This window comes from Mastigoproctus giganteus, chromosome 1 (assembly GCF_048544385.1).
Source record: "Mastigoproctus giganteus isolate SK-2022 chromosome 1, ASM4854438v1, whole genome shotgun sequence".
Classification (NCBI taxonomy): domain Eukaryota; kingdom Metazoa; phylum Arthropoda; class Arachnida; order Uropygi; family Thelyphonidae; genus Mastigoproctus; species Mastigoproctus giganteus.
Genome location: NC_143575.1, coordinates 173,324,697 through 173,344,182, shown reverse-complemented (window position 1 = coordinate 173,344,182; position 19,486 = coordinate 173,324,697). Strand labels below are relative to the sequence as shown.

At 35.5% G+C, this 19,486-nt stretch overlaps 1 protein-coding gene across 3 annotated transcripts in view; it reads left to right on the top strand.

Moving 5' to 3' along the window:
• Positions 1-649: 649 nt before the first annotated feature.
• IFT46 (intraflagellar transport 46) overlaps positions 650-19,486 on the top strand; it is a 181,465-nt gene continuing 162,628 nt past the window's right edge. The window contains exons 1-3 of one of the 3 annotated variants that reach the window (XM_090375072.1): positions 650-766; positions 2,844-2,913; positions 9,058-9,134. In XM_090375072.1, coding sequence (XP_090231198.1) covers positions 758-766; positions 2,844-2,913; positions 9,058-9,134 — 156 coding nt within the window. In that variant the 5' untranslated portion in view covers positions 650-757. Of the gene's footprint in view, positions 767-1,070; positions 1,310-1,798; positions 1,976-2,843; positions 2,914-9,057; positions 9,135-19,486 lie in introns of those variants that run through there. The other 2 variants (XM_090375065.1, XM_090375080.1) reach the window with 2 other exon arrangements.

Here is a 19,486-nt window from a genome sequence, read left to right as displayed (position 1 = left end):
TTACTCTTGCTGCTTTGTCGTCTCTTTGCGGTTGTCTAGTGTGGGGCCCCTGGGATCCCCGTGGCTTTTAGGCTCAGTTTGTGAGCTGGTTTCCGATTGAGTTACCACCAGTCTTGTTTTTATTTTTGAATACCGATATCGGCCGGACATTTTCGGAATTATCCAGGACTTCAATGTCAGGTTGGTCACTTTTTGTGCTATCAGTGGGTTTTTGAGCGCTCGATGGCTGTTCAGTGCCGTCACAACTGAATTCAGTCGGATTTGTGCTGGGTGTATCCATATTCTCAGATTGATTGGAAATTTTCGTTTATCGGGAATGTTCGAGAAGCCCAGATTATTGTTGCACCCTCTAGTTCTGTGCACATATAGAGGTTGAGAAATGGCAAAATTTGGTGCCTATCCCAGGTTCATGCTTTGGTTTATGCTTTGGCATAAGTTAGTGAACGTGTAACCTCTTTATATGAGGAAATAACAATAATTCGTTTCTTCTACAGGAGAGCTGAGTTTATTTAATTTACATTACAAATATAAAGAGTTTAAATTTTATGTGCTGTCGTTCGATTTTAGTTATACATTGTTCCATTTTTTTTTTATATATATATATATATATATATATAGGGGGCACCACAATATACATAATTCAGAGGGTGAGAAACTTGGTTGTAAAGCAATTTTGAGTAGTGCAGAATGTGATATCAGAAATAGTGTCGCATGTTTTTGCTTTGGCTACTTATAAACACGCAAAATCAATTTTTAGATGAATCAGGTAGTGTAGCATATGCTGATGAATGATGATTTATATTTAGTTCTATGGTGGATTTGGGATATTGCCCAGTTTTAATTATCCATCCACTACAAACTCCCATATTATGCAATCGGCTTGTGTAATTAAACATAAATATTGCAAACTGTATTGGTATTACAGAAAAATAAATAAGAAAAAAACGAAAAATTCAATAATCACTACAGACGCTAATTTTTCGGAAGCAGCTAATTTTTTGTTGCTTAGAAAAAAAAAAAAAAAAAATCGCGAATAATCACAATACATGTTATTTTGGGTGAGGCTGTAAAATGGGTCATTATAAGTAATAATATGAATAATTTTTAACTCAAAAATTTTCCCCCCAAGATTCCATGCGCAGCATTCCTCTGAATGTAAACATCAGTAAATGATACTGGAAGAGCAGAGTAGTACTGTTTCGTGATGGCAACCGCTTCTGATGCAAATGAAGTTCAGCCTTTTGGGGCTAATGATGATGTAAACGAAGTTCAGCCTTTAGGAGCAGAAGACGATGTTGTTGACGATAATGTGAGATCAATTTTTATTTAATTTTTGAAACAAAACGTGGCATTTAAATCAAGAGCGTAACTACAAATTTCCCCCCTCCCCCGCGCTAGATTTACGAACTGGTCCTTCCGTGCTCTTTCGAACAACGATGGCAAATTAACTATCCGTTCTGCTGTTCTCCTCCCCCACCCCCAACCGTGGTGTTGAATCCGGAGCCTGATAGTTTTGTCACTAATTTAAAATTTTAAAAAATTAGGAAACGTCCATTTTGTAACATGTTGGCATAAATTTAAAGAAATAGAGATGTGTTGAATGGTTATTAAGGATTTTATCCATAAATAAATATATGGAAGAGTTAAGAATAAATCTTCATAATGTAAAGTAATCACATTTTCCGGAGTCCAAAGTGTTACACATCGTTTTATAACTCAGCCGTGTCGTAAGGAGGATGCATGTTTCCGTTACGAAAATTTTTATTTATTATATTTTTGTAACTGTTTTAGAAAAAGTAGGACCCCTGAGCATCCTATTGATGTGGTGTATGCATGTGAACAAGTGTTGAATATTGTTTCAATTTATTTTGTACTGTAATCATTTTGTGTTAATGTTATATTCGTTTTAAATTCTGGAGAGTATCATACGGAAGTGTTCTACCTGTCATAGAAGTGTTCTACATGTCGTATTGAGGTAAATTTCTCTTATATTATTCTTCTACAAAATTATGTGTGTTAAGATTCAAGAAATATAGGCTTGGCACATCCAAGGTCCCGAGCTGGATATCATCATTCATCTCTTTCTTGGTGAATTCTCTCTCTCTCGCTCTCACTCTCTCAGGATAACTCGGAAAATTTTTTTTTGGCCAGTGCAGCATAAGCCTTGGGCTTCCTTGCACCATATGGCTAATAATAATAAATAATAATAATAATAATAATAATATGACTACAAAAATCACCTCAGTCACTGCTTGTGTATGTAGTACACTGATGCACTTGCTTAAATAACATTTTTGGTAGAATTGAATTTATTAAAAAACATTGTTTAATAAAATAAAAGTATCATTGTTAAAATAGTGAAGGATAAAGAATTTTTTTAAAATTGCTTTATTTTGTAGTAATGGCATGTTTCAATATACATCAACATACCTTGCTTTCTCTTTCTTTGATCCAAGAAAGAAGTATTCTGCTTTTGGGAAAAAAAAAATGCATGTGTTTTTTTTTTGTAAATATATACTTTTTGTTTCCACATGTGGAAAATAATTATATATGTGCATACTTGTGAAAGGTTTAATGAAACTAATTTTGTTCTGTTTACCAGTCTGTAATACTTAATAAATATAGCCTACTTGTGAAGTTGCACTTCAATATTTTTATGCTTTCCTGCAGTATGCTCTGTTTTGTGACTTAAGTTTTGGGATCCAGGTTTTTTTTTTTTTTTTTTTTTTCAGGGAAAGGAGATAGTGAACATTAAATATGGTTCATTCTAATTTTTGTTTATTTAGTTTTTTGCAGTTATTACTGGATCCAACTAAACTTGTACCTGTACTTTTCTTTCATAGGTAACAATATTAAAAAACCATCCTTATGATGAAAAAATTGAAATAGGAGAAGAGACAAGCGAGTTAGAAGGTAATGTGTTGCAAATTTATTTGTATACTATTTCTTTTATTTGCAGTGTGAGTACTCCTGACTACCATTATTGTATATTTTCCCACAGAATGTAGCATTAGCATTAGTAGAGTCATACGATGCAAGAAAGCAAGCTTATGCAGCATCAGCCGAAAAAAAACAAAAAAACTCCCATTTCACTTCTCCATTCATTCTAAATGCCTGTAAAGCTCAGCCTTAAATTTATTTAGTATTTAGGCTATCAACTTCCACAACAAGAGATGGAAGTTTGTTCCACCAGTCAACTACCCACTGGCTAAAGGCAAATTTCCACACATCTATTCCACAACCATCTTTCCTCAGTTTGAATCTATGCCCCCTCAGCTTCTTAATCTGAGCAATAGGAAGAATCCCTTCAGCATTCATCTTGCTCAACCCATTCAAGCGTTATACACCTCAATCATATCATCTCCAGGTGCTGCAATTTGCAGAACTTAAGCGTTTCTTGTGCGAGCACCCCTTTGTTCCCTCACCAATCTTGTTGTCCTTCTTTGTACTCCTTCTAGCAACTCTAAATTCTTCCTAAAATGAGGCCACCAGACCTGTATACAGTACTCAAGGTGTGGCCTGACCATTGCCTTATACAACAGGATAATCACCTCCCTGTCCCAGCTAGCAAAATTCTTATATATCATTGACAAGACTTCATGACCTGCCCTGACAGCCCATCAGCACTGCTCAGCGAACTTCATATCTGACTGCACAATTCCCCCAGGTCTTTTTCACTGTCCACTTCCCTGAGTGTAGTACCACACAGTTGGTACATTTCTCTTGGATTTGCAGTACTTCTCAGTCCATTTGCCCAACTTATCTAGATCCAGTTGGAGTAGCATACTGTCTTTACTATCGTTAACAACCCTGCCAACCTTTGTATCATCTGCAAACATGGACATTAAGCCTGATATACCTTCATCAATATCATTGATGAATACACAAAACAACAATGGGCCCAGCACCGAACCCTGGGAAACTCCACTAATAACATTCGTCCACGAAGAGCAGTGCCTTTGATTACCACTCTCTGTCATCTCCCACCCAACCATACCTTTATTCATTGTAGCAACTTACCCTTAATGCCGTACTGCTTTCATTTGTACAGCAGTCTTCTATGTGCAACAGTATCAAAAGCTTTCCTGAAATCCAAGTATATGATATCAGAATTATATTTTGCATCCAGTTCCTTTGGGACCACATCATAGTATCCAATCACATTGGTCAGACAAGACCTCCCGTTAACAAAATTAAAGTGTTTCGTAACTATTCCTGCAGTCTTGTCTAGATGATCCTGCAGTGCTTCTGTAACCAGTCACTCCATTGTTTTCCCCGGAACACAAGTTAAACTAACAGTCTATAGTTACTTGCGTCACCTTTTGTGAACCCCTTTGTGAATTGGTGATACATTTGCACACCTCTAGTCCATGAGAACCTTCCCTGAGTGCAAGGAAGCTCTCATAATTATGGCCTATGGGTTTGCTTACTTCCTTTGCTGCCTCCTTTAATATAACTGGATAGATTCCGTCCACCCCAGGTGCCTTCCTTATGTTTAACTTAAACAATTTCTCCTTCACTTTGCTCTCATTTATTACAAAATCACTTAGCTCTCTGTTAGAGTTTGATAAGCTTCTGGCATTCCCCTCCTTGAATAAATCCTATGTGTGAATGTAGATACAAAATACTCATTCAGTTTATCAGCTACCTGAGCATGATCATCAATAGTTAACCCTTAAGTGGTCCAATCTGATTCATCCCTTTCCTTCTAGAGTTCATAAGAACTCTTTGCTGTTTTTCTTTGCATCTTTTTCCAAAGATTTCTTGTAATCTGCCTTTGTCTGCCTAACCTTCTTTGCGACTTGATTACAGACTATTTTATATGTGCCGTAGGCTTCCATGTCACTTTATAATTTATATTCATCCCATACGTTTTTCTTCTCTGTCATGAGCCTCATTAATTCATCTGATAGCCATTTTGGCCCAAACCTAAACAGTATTTCTTAGTTGGTATGAAAAGCCTAGTAGCCTCCAAGATTAAGTCCCTGAAGGCTTCCCATTTAGAATTCAACATTGGTAACATCATCAGTTGATCCCACTGTATAGAATTTAAAAACTATCTGAGACCTCTGTAGTCACCTTTACGAAAGCAAAAGACCTTCCCTTTACCCTTGATTGTAGTTACATTTTTAAGTAAATCCTACATCAGTACATTGTGATTACTGTCACCAAGCGGTTCCTTTATCTACAAATTCTTAATGCATGAAGAATAATTGTTGATAATCAGATCAAGAGTATTACTCACTCTGGTTGCCCTCGGACATATTGCTGTAGAAAACAGTCATACAATAAACCTACAAATGACTTGCTAGTATGTGAGTGACCAACCCAGAAGTTCCAGTCAATATCTGGAAAGTTAAAATCCCCCATTATAAGACATTTTCATTTACTGGCCCACTCTGTTTCTCTGCACAATTGCCCATTATACTCATAAGATTCATTAGGCCTATAACATACACCTACTCTCATTTTCCCTTTCCCAGTGCTCATGTCACACCAGACTAACTCAACATTGCATTGTCCACCAATGTCAATTGGATGCACTTCCTTAGATTTTGTTTCTTAACTAACAGCATAACCTCTCCTCCCTTCCTGTCCTGTCTATCCTTTCTGTATACACTGTACTCCCCAAATTCCAATTCTGCACTGCTTATATCTGTGTGGCACCATGTCTCTGATATCCCAACAATATCCGCCTTTGATATCTTCAAACTCAAATTTATTAACTATACTCCTTGCATTGGTATACATGCAAGTATACATGCACCTGTTTTTGAATGTATACTTGCATAACACAGTCCACTTGTCCGTGTATAAAACTTGATCTAGAAAATATTTTCTACTTCTTAATCCAAAATAGTTAATATACACAGATTTGCAAAGTGCCTTATTAACCATGCAAAATCACCCCACCTACTCATCCTCATCCCTTATTAAAGCTCAACAGAAAATAACTGGTTTAACTCAGCAAGCATCCGCAAAAGATTGCCTTCTGTTGGATCCCGGGCTATACTGGAATACCAGGAAATGAAATCGTGGATGATGCTATCAAACATCCATCCAGCACAGCCACAACTAATTTTCTAGTATCATTCACTGATTACAAAATGAATACACAAAGTAGATGTAAAGGATGATGGACATTCAGGGGTAAAGGCGAATACATACTCATTCAAATTAAACCTGTATGAATATTATGGGCTTCCAACTTCAATACAGACAAACAAGAAGTAATCCTAGCTAGAATCCGAATACCATACTCATATGACCTATCTATTCCTTTTATTAGGAAATTGCCATTAGCATCAGTTGAGCCATATGATGCAATAAAGCAAACTTATAGAGCATCAGCCAAAAAAAAAAAAAAAAAAGAAACCTTCCCATTTCACCCATCTGATCACTCCAAATGTTTGTCTAGTTCAGCCTTAAATTTATTTAAGCTATCAACTTCCACAAAAACAGATGAAAGTCTGTTCCAGCAATCAGCTACCGGCTAAAGGCAAACTTCTGCACATCTATTCTACAACTGTCTTTCCTCAGTTTGAATCTATATCCCCTCAGGTTTGTAAGCTGAGCAAGAGGAAGAATCAGGTCAGAATTGAGCCTGCTCAACCCATTTAAGGTGCTACTCAAATGTTCCCAAAATTTTAATGTTGTGCGGAAACTACGTGTAGTATGGACTTGTGGTGCCATGCATGCATTGTTTGTGAATGAGTGTGCCACTATGCAGTTCTTTGGCAGTGTGTTTTGCATAGTTTGTGATTGTTGGTATGGCTGATGTGAGAGAGCAACATGCTTGCATCAAGTTTTGTTTCCTTCTTAACGATACAGCAGCAGCAGAAACCCACCAGGCTGTGGTGTGTTCAAGAATGGCCCCCTTTGGTTCTTCCCCGAACCGCAGCACTCCCACTACTTTGTGCCCATTGCTTTGCTGTTGTAGCCTGCGGCATGATTTCCATTTAAATACCATTTAATTGATCAACAATGAAAATTAATAAAATTAATCGATTTAATTGATTAACTGACAATACTACACTAAGCTAATAGATTCCTAAATGCAGTGATAATTCTCATGCTATCAAATTTTACGTTATACCTTACACTGTCAAGTTCAAGATAGACATTACGCAATATCCTTACAATTGCAGTTTAAATTAGTGATATCTTTACTAAAAAGTAAAATTTCTTAGCTAAAATATAAATAAATAAATATATGCCTAAAAGTGATTAGAATCTTTGAGCTATTTATTTATATACAATTGAACCCTACTATTCCACTGCACTACTAGTTACATGTTACAATATTTATACCAAAATACGAATAAAATATTGCTACAAATAGTAAGTTGTAATTTACAAAATTGCTAGTTAAATTTAAAAGTAAAAGATACTGAACTTGACTAAGACTATGAAACTATTTGTCAAACACAATTTAATATGTTAATTAATCAAAAAGACAGTAAAAATTTCAAATAAACTTATCCATTCCCATAAGCTCAAAATTCTTCGACCATTCACGTGTACTCTCATCTGATAGCCACTGATCAAGTGATTTTGCCTACTGAAAGAATATTGAAAAAGTAAGGACAGAACAAATGAGTAGTAGTAGTAGTAGGGGCATATTATGTAAGAAAGCAAACTTGTAAATAATCAGCAAAAAAAAAAAAAAAATCCCCATATCACCTTGTTCTGTCCATCCCCTCCAATAATTTGTATAGTTCTTCTTTGAATTTATTCAAATTACCCACTTCCACATCAACAGATGGAAGTTTGTTCCAACACTCAACCACTTGCTGGCTGAAGACAAACCTCCGCACATGTCTTGCAACCAGCCTTCCTCAGTTTAAATTTATGCCCCTTCATGTGTGTAGTCTTAATAAGAGGAAGAATGCCATCGGTATTGAGCTTGCTCAATCCATTCAAAACCTTAAACACCTCAATCAGCTCACCTTGCAGGTGCCTAGTCTCCAATCACTGCAATTTGCAGAAATGAAGCCTTTCTTGGTAAGCCCACTCTTTTGTTCCCTTCACCAGTCTCATTCCCCTTATCTGCATTCCAACAGATCAATGTCCCTCCTAAAATGAAGCATCCAGACTCAAGACGACATCTCAAGTATGTGGCCTAACCCCCTTGTACAGTGTGATAATCACCTCCTTTGCTCAGCATTGCTCAGAGAACTTCATATCTGACTGCACAATTACCCCCAGTTTTTTTTTTTTTTCCCCACTACTGTGTTTGTAGTATCACACAATTTGTTTGTTAATCTGGAATTACTGCTGTCCATATACAGTACCTTGCATTTGTCAATGTTAAACTTCATCTGCTATTTCTCAGCCCATCTGCCTAATTTTTTTAGAACTTATTGCAATAGCTTACCCTGATTAATGTCATTAACCACCCTGAACAGTGGTGTCCAGCTATAACCACTCTGTCTTCTCCCACTCATCCATCCCCTTTATCAAAAGCAGTGACATGTCCTTAGTGCCACATTGCTCTAATTTGTATGGCGATCTTTTATGTGAACAGTATCAAAATTATTTTTTGCATCCAACTCCTTGGATGAAGTAACAAGGTTGGTTAGACAAGATCTTCCTTTGCTGTTTGTATCCCTTAATATAATTGGACAGATCTGATCCAATCCAGCTGCCATTTTTGTGTTAAACTTCAATAATTGCTCTTCCACTTTCCTCAGTAATCATAAAATCATTTAGCTTCACGTTAGATTTTGATCAACCTCCGGCATTCACCTTCCTAAAGAATTCTTCATCCATGAATGTAGATGCAAAATGCTTAATCAGTTTGTCAGCAACCTGAGCAGAATCATCAACAGTTAAACCTTCAGCATCAAGTGGACCAACATTTTTCTTCAAATTAAATTTTACTGTTAGTTTCGGTTCCATTATTGAGATTTTACCATGTTATTTTTGCTTACGAATGCATAACATTATGATTTAGTAGAATAAGTTGTATTATTTTCATGTTACTTCAACTTGATGTCTTCTTTTATTAAGAACTATAAAATATAAGTTACTAGTTATTGTTTTCTGTTATTACAGGTGAAAAGGTTCAAGGTACCCCAATAAGAGAGAATGGAAATATCATGGACATGGCAGAAAGTCTATCAGTTATTACAGTATGTGCATTTCTTATCAACACACACACACACACACACACACACACACACACACACACACACACACACACACACACACCATTACACCGTTTTTTAGACTGTATGATCCAAAATTGTAAGGTTTATTCTATGTACCAAACTATGAGATTTCTTGGAACTGTTAGAATGTGGATTGTGCATGCTAGTTTGGATCTAGTTTTTTACTATCAAAAATATTTAATAAATAAATAAATTAATATTTGGTATTGTATCCATTCTTATTTAATGCTGTATTATATAACATATAATGTAATATTGTTACATAAAGTATTTTATCTGCATTTTATTCTTTTGTACACTGACTGGTCAGTTTATTAGACACAATGATCTAAGAATAAGTAGCACCTCCTTTAGCCCTCATAACAGCCCCAAGTCATAGGAGCATAGACCCTCTGAGGTGTTGAACGCATTCTGCAGGGATGATTAGTCCATGCAAACTTAATCATATTCAGCCGTTGTCTCAGGTTTGACAGCAGTGGAGCTGTGCTGTGAATATTTCCACCTTACAACATTACAATTCATTCTACCTCATCTCACAGATGCTCAATCAGGTTGAGATCCAGTAGCTGAGCAGGCCAGTGAAGAATAGTAAAGTCACTGTCATTATTCTGGAACCATCGTAAAGATCCATTCCTTAATATTTTGTGTTATCCTGCTAGAGTAACCATTACAAGATTAATATGTTATGAACATGAAGGGGATGCATCTGATTGGCAACAATCAAATAGACTGTGGCAATCAGACATTGATTTACCAATATCAAGAACCTATCAAACTTCCATCATTGGCCTGCAGTGTTGATACCTAGCACAAAAGATCCATTGGCATGTGGTCTGACAGATCCTGGTTAGAGTTATCAATATTAATATTAACCATATAATGCAGTGAAACCACAGGCTTTTTCTACACTAGCCAAAAATTAAAATAAAAAAAAAACTATGTACATTACAACCCATTCAGAATCAGACATACAAACATATGTCTGAATCTGAACACTTGTGGAGATTTGAATTTAAAAAAAAAATGGTATGGAGTTTTGAATTGTAAAAATTAATAAAATAAATAAAATAAGAATAAGCAAACATGAACCTATTAGGTGCATGTCAATTTATTTTATTTTTATTATTAATTTTCCCTTTCAGAAATCCATAGCCATTTTTAAAAATTCAAACAGCCGTAGCTCCACAACTTCTTATAATTGAACATGTTTATATAAAATTTTTAATTAAAGTGGTACTTCTATATAGAACTATCACTATAATTTTGCAGTATAACTTTTAAACTTTGTATATACAAGTTTTTCTGATACTTAGAGCAAAAGCCAAAATGAAGTACACGTAATAGCAGTGTGACATATAGTTTTATGGCATGTGGATTTGAAAACTGTATGTTACAATTGCTGTGGTCCTCTTTTCAACATTTTATCACTTCAAGTTTCATATCAAGAATGAAAATTAACTGGAATCTACTACTTTATCCAAACGTCATGCAGCTAAACAGAAAGTACTTATCATACGGAAATTAATCCCTTTTTTTTTTTTTTTTTTTTTTCTTGTTTGGTTATAGTGCTTATAGTGCTCACAACTGTGCAGCATATAATACACCATTGGAAAGGCAGAAAATTTGAATAATATTTATCCTGTCTGGCAAAATTATTATTGAAAACCCGGAATCCTTTTCAGTGGCCATTATAAGACCTGTTCTAAAATTGACTGATAGTTTTGATTGCCAAAAATATATTTTTCCTCTTGAAGACAGAGGATAATTTTAGATCTTTTTTTTCAGAAAAAAAATCGTATCTTTTGTCTTGAAAATTGTTATTTATATCAACGTGATCTGAGTAGGTCATTGGCATTTTCCAGTAAACAGTTGCAATTAAAAACACTTCACTGCCTAGGATAAAAAAGTTTAATGGAAATTTTAGCTTTACTAGTTATGATCCCTATCTGATTAGAGACTTCTTTGGATAAAGCCAAATTAAACTAGGGTACAATACTTACATATTGCTAGGATGATGATGTTCCAAAGAAGTACTTTTTTTTTTTCAGATTGTTAGTGTGAGCAATCTGGGATCTGTAGGAGCTCTTTGCAGTAACAATATTTCTGATTGTTTGTTCTTTTCTATATTTCTTTAATAACACAAGGTGTTCTGTTCTTATAGGTTTATGTTTACCCTATATACATATTTCCTGTTTCTACCCCCTATAGCATCATTACACTTTTTATCAACTTGTTTATTGTTATAAAATTTTCAAATATTTCTCCTAACTTGTTATTGCTGCCTGCTTAACCCATGTCATAATATATGGAGAAGAAACCTGATGGCAATACAGGATCATAACTGTAATTCAAGGGAGAACTGGAGACTAATTTTTGAAGGGTACGGATGGGTGAACTGCATTTTTTTTTTTTTTTTTTTTTTTTTTTTTGTGGCTGATGCTATATAAAGCTTGCTTTTATCACTACTTTTATTATTACTTGCTGTTATTATTACTACTACAGGATATAGAATTTTTTTTTTTCTTTCACACTAAGGTAGTATGGTGAATTATAATCAAAGACCGTCTGGCTAAACATGGTATCCAAGTGTGTCTTGCTTCTATGATTTTAGAGAGTATTTCATTAAATGTTTTATTTAATCTTTCATCCATTCCAGTACAGGGTGTGGTACAATGTTATAAATAATTTCTTGACTTTGAGTGCCTTGCATTGCTTTAGGCATTTATGAAGTGATCAAACAACAACAAACTGAGGATTACAAACAAGAATTCAAAGCAGTGGTAATTATAAACCTTGTAAAAGTTACGACTATAACCTCTTCCAAGATTAACCATTAACTTTCATTTACTCTCTGTAAGTTCATTTATGATATAGTTTGTTTTCATCAATATGGTGTCTATTGCTAACAGGTTTTTAAGAAAAAGTAGCCTATATACATAAAGTAAATGCATGAGAGAAATTAAGTCTGTTTATATATACCATATATCTGAAGTCCCTCCTCATATGGACACCCTTTTTGTCAAACTTATTAGGCATGCTGTCTGTCTTTGGGCATTTTCAAGAAGCCAGGTCTTTTTGTTAGGTATGTTCTCCATACCTGGACACAATATTCCAAGTTCACTTTCATAGTTGTTCTCTTTAATGAAATTATAATTTCCCTGTCTCAATACAATTTTTCAATAAATCATTGACAGGACACCATACCTCGTTCTCCTCTTGTTTACACTATACAAGGAATTTCTTCTCATTGGATCATTATACCAAAATCCCTTTGTTTTCTGCTGTTTTTAATTCGGTCCCTCCAAGTAGATAGATTATTTTGTATTTTTCAAGTTTAAAACCTTGTACTTTGTAACTTTAAAACATAGCTGCCACTTAACTGACCATCTCTGAAGTCTGTCCAAGTTGTGAAGAGTTGCTGCCTGGCACTGCTAATTATCCTCCTGATCTTCAGATCATCTACAAATTTTGTTACAATGCCCTGTACTTCTTCATCAATGTGTTTTAAGAAAATCAGAAACAGGAGCAATCCCAGCACTTCCTGAGAGACCGTACTTCTAAATCCATTCTGAAAAGTAATCATTAATTTTAACTGTTTGCCTCCTGTCATAGCTATCTCTTAATCCATCGAGGATTTTATCTATAATTCTAGTATGTTTCAGCATATAATATCAGTCTACACAGGATCAAGTGAAATGCTTTATTCATATTCAATAAAAATTTTCAAAATATTTCCTAAGTCAAACTCATGACTAACACTGTCATAATAATTTATCAAATTAAACAAGGTTTTTTTCTTTACAGAAGTGCACAACATTCCTTTGAGAATATCATTTACATTTAAATCATGATGTGTTGCATTCTTCGTTGTTGCCTGCTACCACTGAAATCTCTCTACCAGTGGTTTTCTCTTCCATTGAAATCTGGCTGACTGGTCCACAGTTGCCAACTTTGTTCTTGGAGTTACCTTTATAGATTACAGATACATTGGCACATATCCGATTCTATAAAATCATTCTGGAGTTCATAAATCCCTCTTAATTAACTATAATTAACCTGAATGTTTCCCTCAAAATAACTGGTATATGCTATGAACTCTAGGGCCATACTTGTCTTCAGGCTGAAAATTTTTCTTGTAATGAGTTCTCTAATTTCTGTACTGCTGCTTTCATAGTCCTCAGATTCACCAGCACAGTTTCTTGTGCTGGTGAATCTGTTGGAGAAGAGGCTTCTGTCTTAAAGATTGATGCAAAGTACTCATTCATTGCATCTGGTACATTGGCTGGGTTATTGGCAGCTTTCCGCCGACCGGGCTAGCTGGATGGGTAAAGTGCCTGCCTGGCAACCCAAAGGTCGCGGGTTCGATTCCCGCCTCGGGCTTGGATCAAAGTACTGCAAAAACCTTGGGAGGTGCATTATGGCCACAGAAGCCTATGCGCCAACAACTACCAAAAAAAAAAAAAAATTGGCAGCTTTCCACAGCTACTACAAAAGGTCTAATCTCATTTTATCTACAATTCTTAATGATGAAGGTAAGAAATGGAACAGAAACCTCTGTTTTGCAAGAAATAAGACAGGTTTGGGGGTTTAGAAGGTAAATTAACGAAGTCCTCTTCCACTGGAGAATTACTTGATGATCAACATTTACGGTGGATATGCAAGAGGTGGTAGCTGTTTACAGAGCAGAATTTATCAGAGTGGGATATTAATACTGTGATCGGCACATGACTGAAAACTTTAGAATAGTTGAGAGCAGCACTTGAGTTTCACTGAATTCGTCCAAATATGAGTAAAATAGGCCAAGATATCACTAGTAGATCAACAGTGACAGAATATACATTGACAGTCGTTAGATGGAGAGTTCCAAGATAGTGTAACAGTTTGAAATTGATAAATTTTTTCATTACTTTGGAAAGAGCTAACTGTAATAGGATGATAATTGGAAGGAAAAAATTTTTCATGTTTTAGGAATTTTCTCCTGATAGGAGCAAATTCCAGTGAAAGAGGAAAAACACCAGTGGAATATGAATATGAAAAAAGGTGTCAGAATCCAGGAATTAACCTTGTGGTATAGATTTTATGGACGTGTATGTAAAAATGCCATCAGGACTTAGGCACCTCCGTAGCCAGGTGGGAAGGAGCAACAGTACGTAGCACACGCTTCTTGATTAGACCGGGGTTCAAGCCCGTCACCATCAAATACGGAGGATGCGGAAAGGTCAGGGAATGACCACCGCATGTTCCCGGAGCAATATGGCCTTAGTTGCTAATGCTCCTAAAAAACCAAATAACAATAACAACAACCATCAGGACTTCAAGCATCAAGATTATTCTGGACTCTTCTAGTATCTTCTTTTTAGAAAAAGCTAGGGAAAGCACTGAATGGAATGTGTTTGCCATGGTAGGAGATATACCAAGATAACCACTGCAAGAGTGAAAGTAAAGTAATAAGTGAATATCATCTTTAGATTAAGACACAACTGAATCATCAAGATATAACAGGGTTCAGCAAATGGTTATGACAAGAGACCTGAAGGCTTGACTGCCATTTGAAGTAAGGAGCAAGTTTTTTTTTTTTTTTACACTTTTCAAAATAAATTTTGATTGTATTACTAATTTATTTTCAACTATTGCAAGCTTTTAGTATAGGCAGAAAATTAAGCTGGAGATGTGATAATTTTTATACTGAACAGTGTTTATTAAAGAACCATCGTTCAGATAAAGGAAGAGAGTTTGGAATGGAATGAGAAATAATGGATTTCATTGCTTCAAGAATGACTTTAGTAACATGATTTCAGCAAGTATTAATATAAGGATATTTCAAGAATGATGAAGAGAAATCATCATATTTTGCATTTTTATAATGCCAGACATCATGAGACTAATCCATTCATTATATGGAAATTTTATGTTCTATGGAAACAATTTTAAATGTAATGACCAAGGGGAATTCACAAAATTCACTAAATAGAAAAATTTGCTATAAAGAAGTTCATTAAACAGAGGTTTGATTGTATTTACGAGCAATTGTGCATTACGGAAATTCTGGGAAGAACCTAGTTTTTTTAGATGAAACCTGGCTGGACAGTAAGTTAACTTTTCAGAGGTGTAGGAGGATCGATGGATTTTTTGTAGCAATGGCCTGTGGTCACACTGGTAAAAGTATTATGCATGCTCTCTTTACTTCCTAACCCCTGTTCCAGAGGACAGAAGTGCTTATGTAGCCACGTCTTCAAGTGTATTCCAGTCGAGAACAGAGAGTAGAGCAGATTACTGTGTGTGTAAATATTTCTCATACAAATCAAATCAATTTAAATAATGTAAGTAACAACCTGTAATGTAAATCACAAGTTTGTAATATTATTTAATTTCAGATTTTTTTGTTATCATCAGAAAATAAGGAAAAATAGATTGTGGGTTGTAATAAAGAATAATAATGAATAACACCCCCAGGTGCCAAGCCCATTTGGTGAGTATGGGCTTGGCACACCCAGGGTCCTGAGCTGGATATTATCATTCTTCTATTTCTGCCCCCCCCCCCCTCTCTCTCTCTCTCTCTCTCTCTCTCTCTCTCTCTCTCTCTCTCTCTCTCAGGGGTAACTCAGAATTTTTTTTTTTTTGGCTGGTGCAGCAAAAGCCTCAGGCTTCCTTGCACCATATGGCTAATTATAATAATAATAATAATAATAATAAACAGGAACTGTCTGGTTTGAAAAAACGAAAATTGAAGAAAGCATGTGAAGAAAATGTTAAATTTTTCTGTGAAGGTGACTACGGTAGTCTGAGACAGTATTTAAATGATATACAGTGGGACCAACTGGTGATGTTACCAACAGCAAATTCAAAATGGGAAGCATTCAAAGAAATAATCTTGGAAGCTACTAGGCTATTCATACCAACTGAGAAATATTGTTCAAGATTTAGGCCTAAATGGATGTCAGATGAACTAATTAGACATGTAACAGAGAAGAAAAATGCATGGGATACATATAAATTAACAGGTGACACAGAAGCCTGTGATAGATATAAGCTGGTCTGTAACCAAGTCACAAAGGAGGTTAGGCAGGCAAAGGCAGATTACGAGAAATCTTTGGGAAAGGATGCAAAGGAAAACAGCAAAGAGTTCTTTAGTTATGTTAACTTTAGAAGGAAGGGGATAAATCAGATTGGTCCACTTGATATCGATGGTTCGACTGTTGTTGATCCTGCTCAGGTAGCTAACAAACTAAATGAATATTTTGCATCTACATTCACACATGAGGAGTTATTCAGGGAGGGGAATGCCAGAGGTGTATTAAACTCTGGCAGTAAGCTAGATAATCTTGTAATAACTGAGAGTAAAGTGGAGGAGAAATTGTTGAAGATAAACATAAGAAAGGCACCTGGGGTGGATGGAATCTATCCAGTTATATTAAAGGAGGCAGCAAAAGAAGTAAGCAAACCCTTATCCATAATTATGAGAGCTTCTTTGGACTCAGGAGGATCAAAAGGAGACACAGGTAATTACAGACCTGTTAGTTTAACTTCTGTTCCAGGGAAATTAATGGAGGCATTGGTTAACGAAGCATTGCAGGATCATCTAGACAAGACTTCAGTTACAGCTTGGACACAGCATGGGTTTGTTAAGGGGAAGTTTTGTCTGACCAATTTGATTGGATACTATGATTTAGTCACAAAGGAACTGGATGCAAAGAATAATTTTGATATCATATATTTGGATCTTAGAAAGGCTTTTGATACTGTTGCACATGGAAGACTGCTGCACAAATTGGAGTTTGCGGCATTGGAGGCAAATTGCTGCTATAGATAAAGCGATGGTTGAGTGGGAAAAGACAGAGAGTGGTAATCAATGGACACTGCTGTTTGTGGACTAATGGTATTAGTGGAGTCCCCCAGGGTTCAGTGAGGGTCCATTGTTGTTTTCTGTATTCATTAATGATATTGATGATGGTATATCAGGCTTAATCTCCAAGTTTGCAGATGATACAAAGGTCAGAAGGGTTATTAATGACACTAATGACAGTATGCTGCAACAGGATCTAGAAAAGTTGAGCAGATGGGCTGAGAGGTGGCAACTGAAGTTTAACATTGACAAATGTAAAGTACTGCATATGGGAAGCAGTAACCCCAGAGTAACGTATCAACTGTGTGGTACTACACTGACAGTGGTAGAGAGTGAAAAGGACCTGGGGGTAATTGTGCAGGCAGATATGAAGTTTTTTGAGCAGTACAAATGGTTTGCAAGAGTAGCTCATGGTGTCTTGTCAATGATATACAAGAATTTTTCTAGTAGAGATAAGGAGGTGATTATCCCCTTGTATAAGGCAATGGTCAGGCCACACCTCGGGTACTGTATACAGGTCTGGAGGCATCATTTTAAGAAGGACATAGAGCTGTTGGAACAACTACAGAGAAGGGCAACAAGATTAGTGAATGAAACAAAGGGTTGCTCTTAAGTTTTGCAAATTACAGTGTCTGGAGACTAGGCACCTGCAAGGGGATCTGATTGAGGTGTATAAAGCCTTGAATGGTTTGAGCATGCTCAATGCTGATGGGATTCTTCCTCTTGCTCAGAATAATCGCCTGAGAGGACATAAATTCAAATTGAGGAAAGACAGTTGTAGGATAGATGTGCGGAAGTTTGCCTTTAGCCAGCGGGTGGTTGATTGCTGTAACAAACTTCCATCTGTTGTTGTAGAAGTTGATAGCTTAAAAAGATTCAAGGCAGAACTAGACAAACATTTGGAGTGAGTGGACGGGTGAAATGAGAAGGGTGTGTTTTTTTTGTTTTTTTTTTTTTGTCTGATGCTATATAAGCTTGCTTTCTTGCATCATGTGCCCTTGCTAATGCTAATGTTAAAAAACTTTCTCTTTCTATGGATAAATTTTTATCACAAGTGAATACCAGTGGTGTATTCACTTGTGATAAACAACAAGTCATGGGGGAAAGGAAAATGTATCTAGTGATGTAGTGAAATGTATGTAGTGGAAAATGTATGTAGTGATGTAGTGGAAAATGTATTTAGTGATGTAGTGAAAATGTATCTAGTGAAAGAAAATAATGTATCTATTCTGGAAGCACAAGAATATGCCACAGAAGTTAACTTACTTTTAACTTCAGTTTTTCAGAATAAAAATTAATCAGTGGCTGCAATGTTGAAGATGAAAAGTGAAGATAAATTTAAATGATCTGAGTGACTGGCCACAGATAATAAAATAATCTATAAGAGTTGAATTAGTTCAAATGGGACCGCCCAAAATATAAAAATCAAAACTCTATCTCACTGGTTCTCAAAGTGGGTGCCACTTACTCTTTATAGGGGTGCTGCAATGTCAAATTTAGCATCGGCTTACATCGTGGCCGTCACTGCAAAAGGTCATTGATTTTTATTCAACTGAATCCTTTTGGATATTAATTAAGAAGGAATATCCCAATAGGAGACAGAGCACTTCAGTTGGTACAATTTTCTACCTCGTACTTGTGCAAACTTGGGTTTTCTATGCTCATTAATATCAAAACTAAAAAGAGGGAAAGACTGAAGTCAGTTGAAAATGAAATGCGAGTACGTTTGTCTAAAATATGCCCAAATATAAATGAATTATGTAAATCGCATCAATCACATGGTTCACATTAATTGTTTTATGTTTTATTCTCTTTTTAAGAATATATTTTTATTGTAATAAGCATTTTTTCCTAAAATTAATTTTATTTTGTATTTTTTTTTTTTTTTTAATTTTGAATTATTTTAGTTTCTGCCTATAAATTAGAAAATGTACTTATTGTTCTAAAAACATTAAAATAAGCATGAAAAAACAATTGAATATTATTTCTTTAATTTAGATTTTTTTCATAAAATTTATTATTCTTCGAGATATAGAAATTGTGTATAAAATGTGGTATGGGGCCAATTTTTAAATAAAAAAATTTTCTTTTAAAATCCTGTAACAAAAGCCAAATGTTTTTTTCATGCATTTTTCAAAAAAGAAATTCCCTCATTGCTCTTTCACATGCACCACCTTACAAAATATTCTGCCAGCGCTCGTGCACCCAGTGCTGGGGGTGCCAGGAATTTTTCATAAAAGATTTAGGGTGTCTTCACATTAAAAAGTTTGAGAACCACTGCTCTATCCCATTGATGCATATCGCCGATGTTTTACAACTCAGCATTGTTTCAGAACCTTTAAAATGATGAAAAGTTTGAAAGGACTTTGTTTATATACTCAAAAAAAGAAAAAAAAGATGCCATTTTCTGCTTTTGCTGCAAATTATTTAGTCATGCAAATATTCTCTTGAAAACTACTGGGTTCCATTC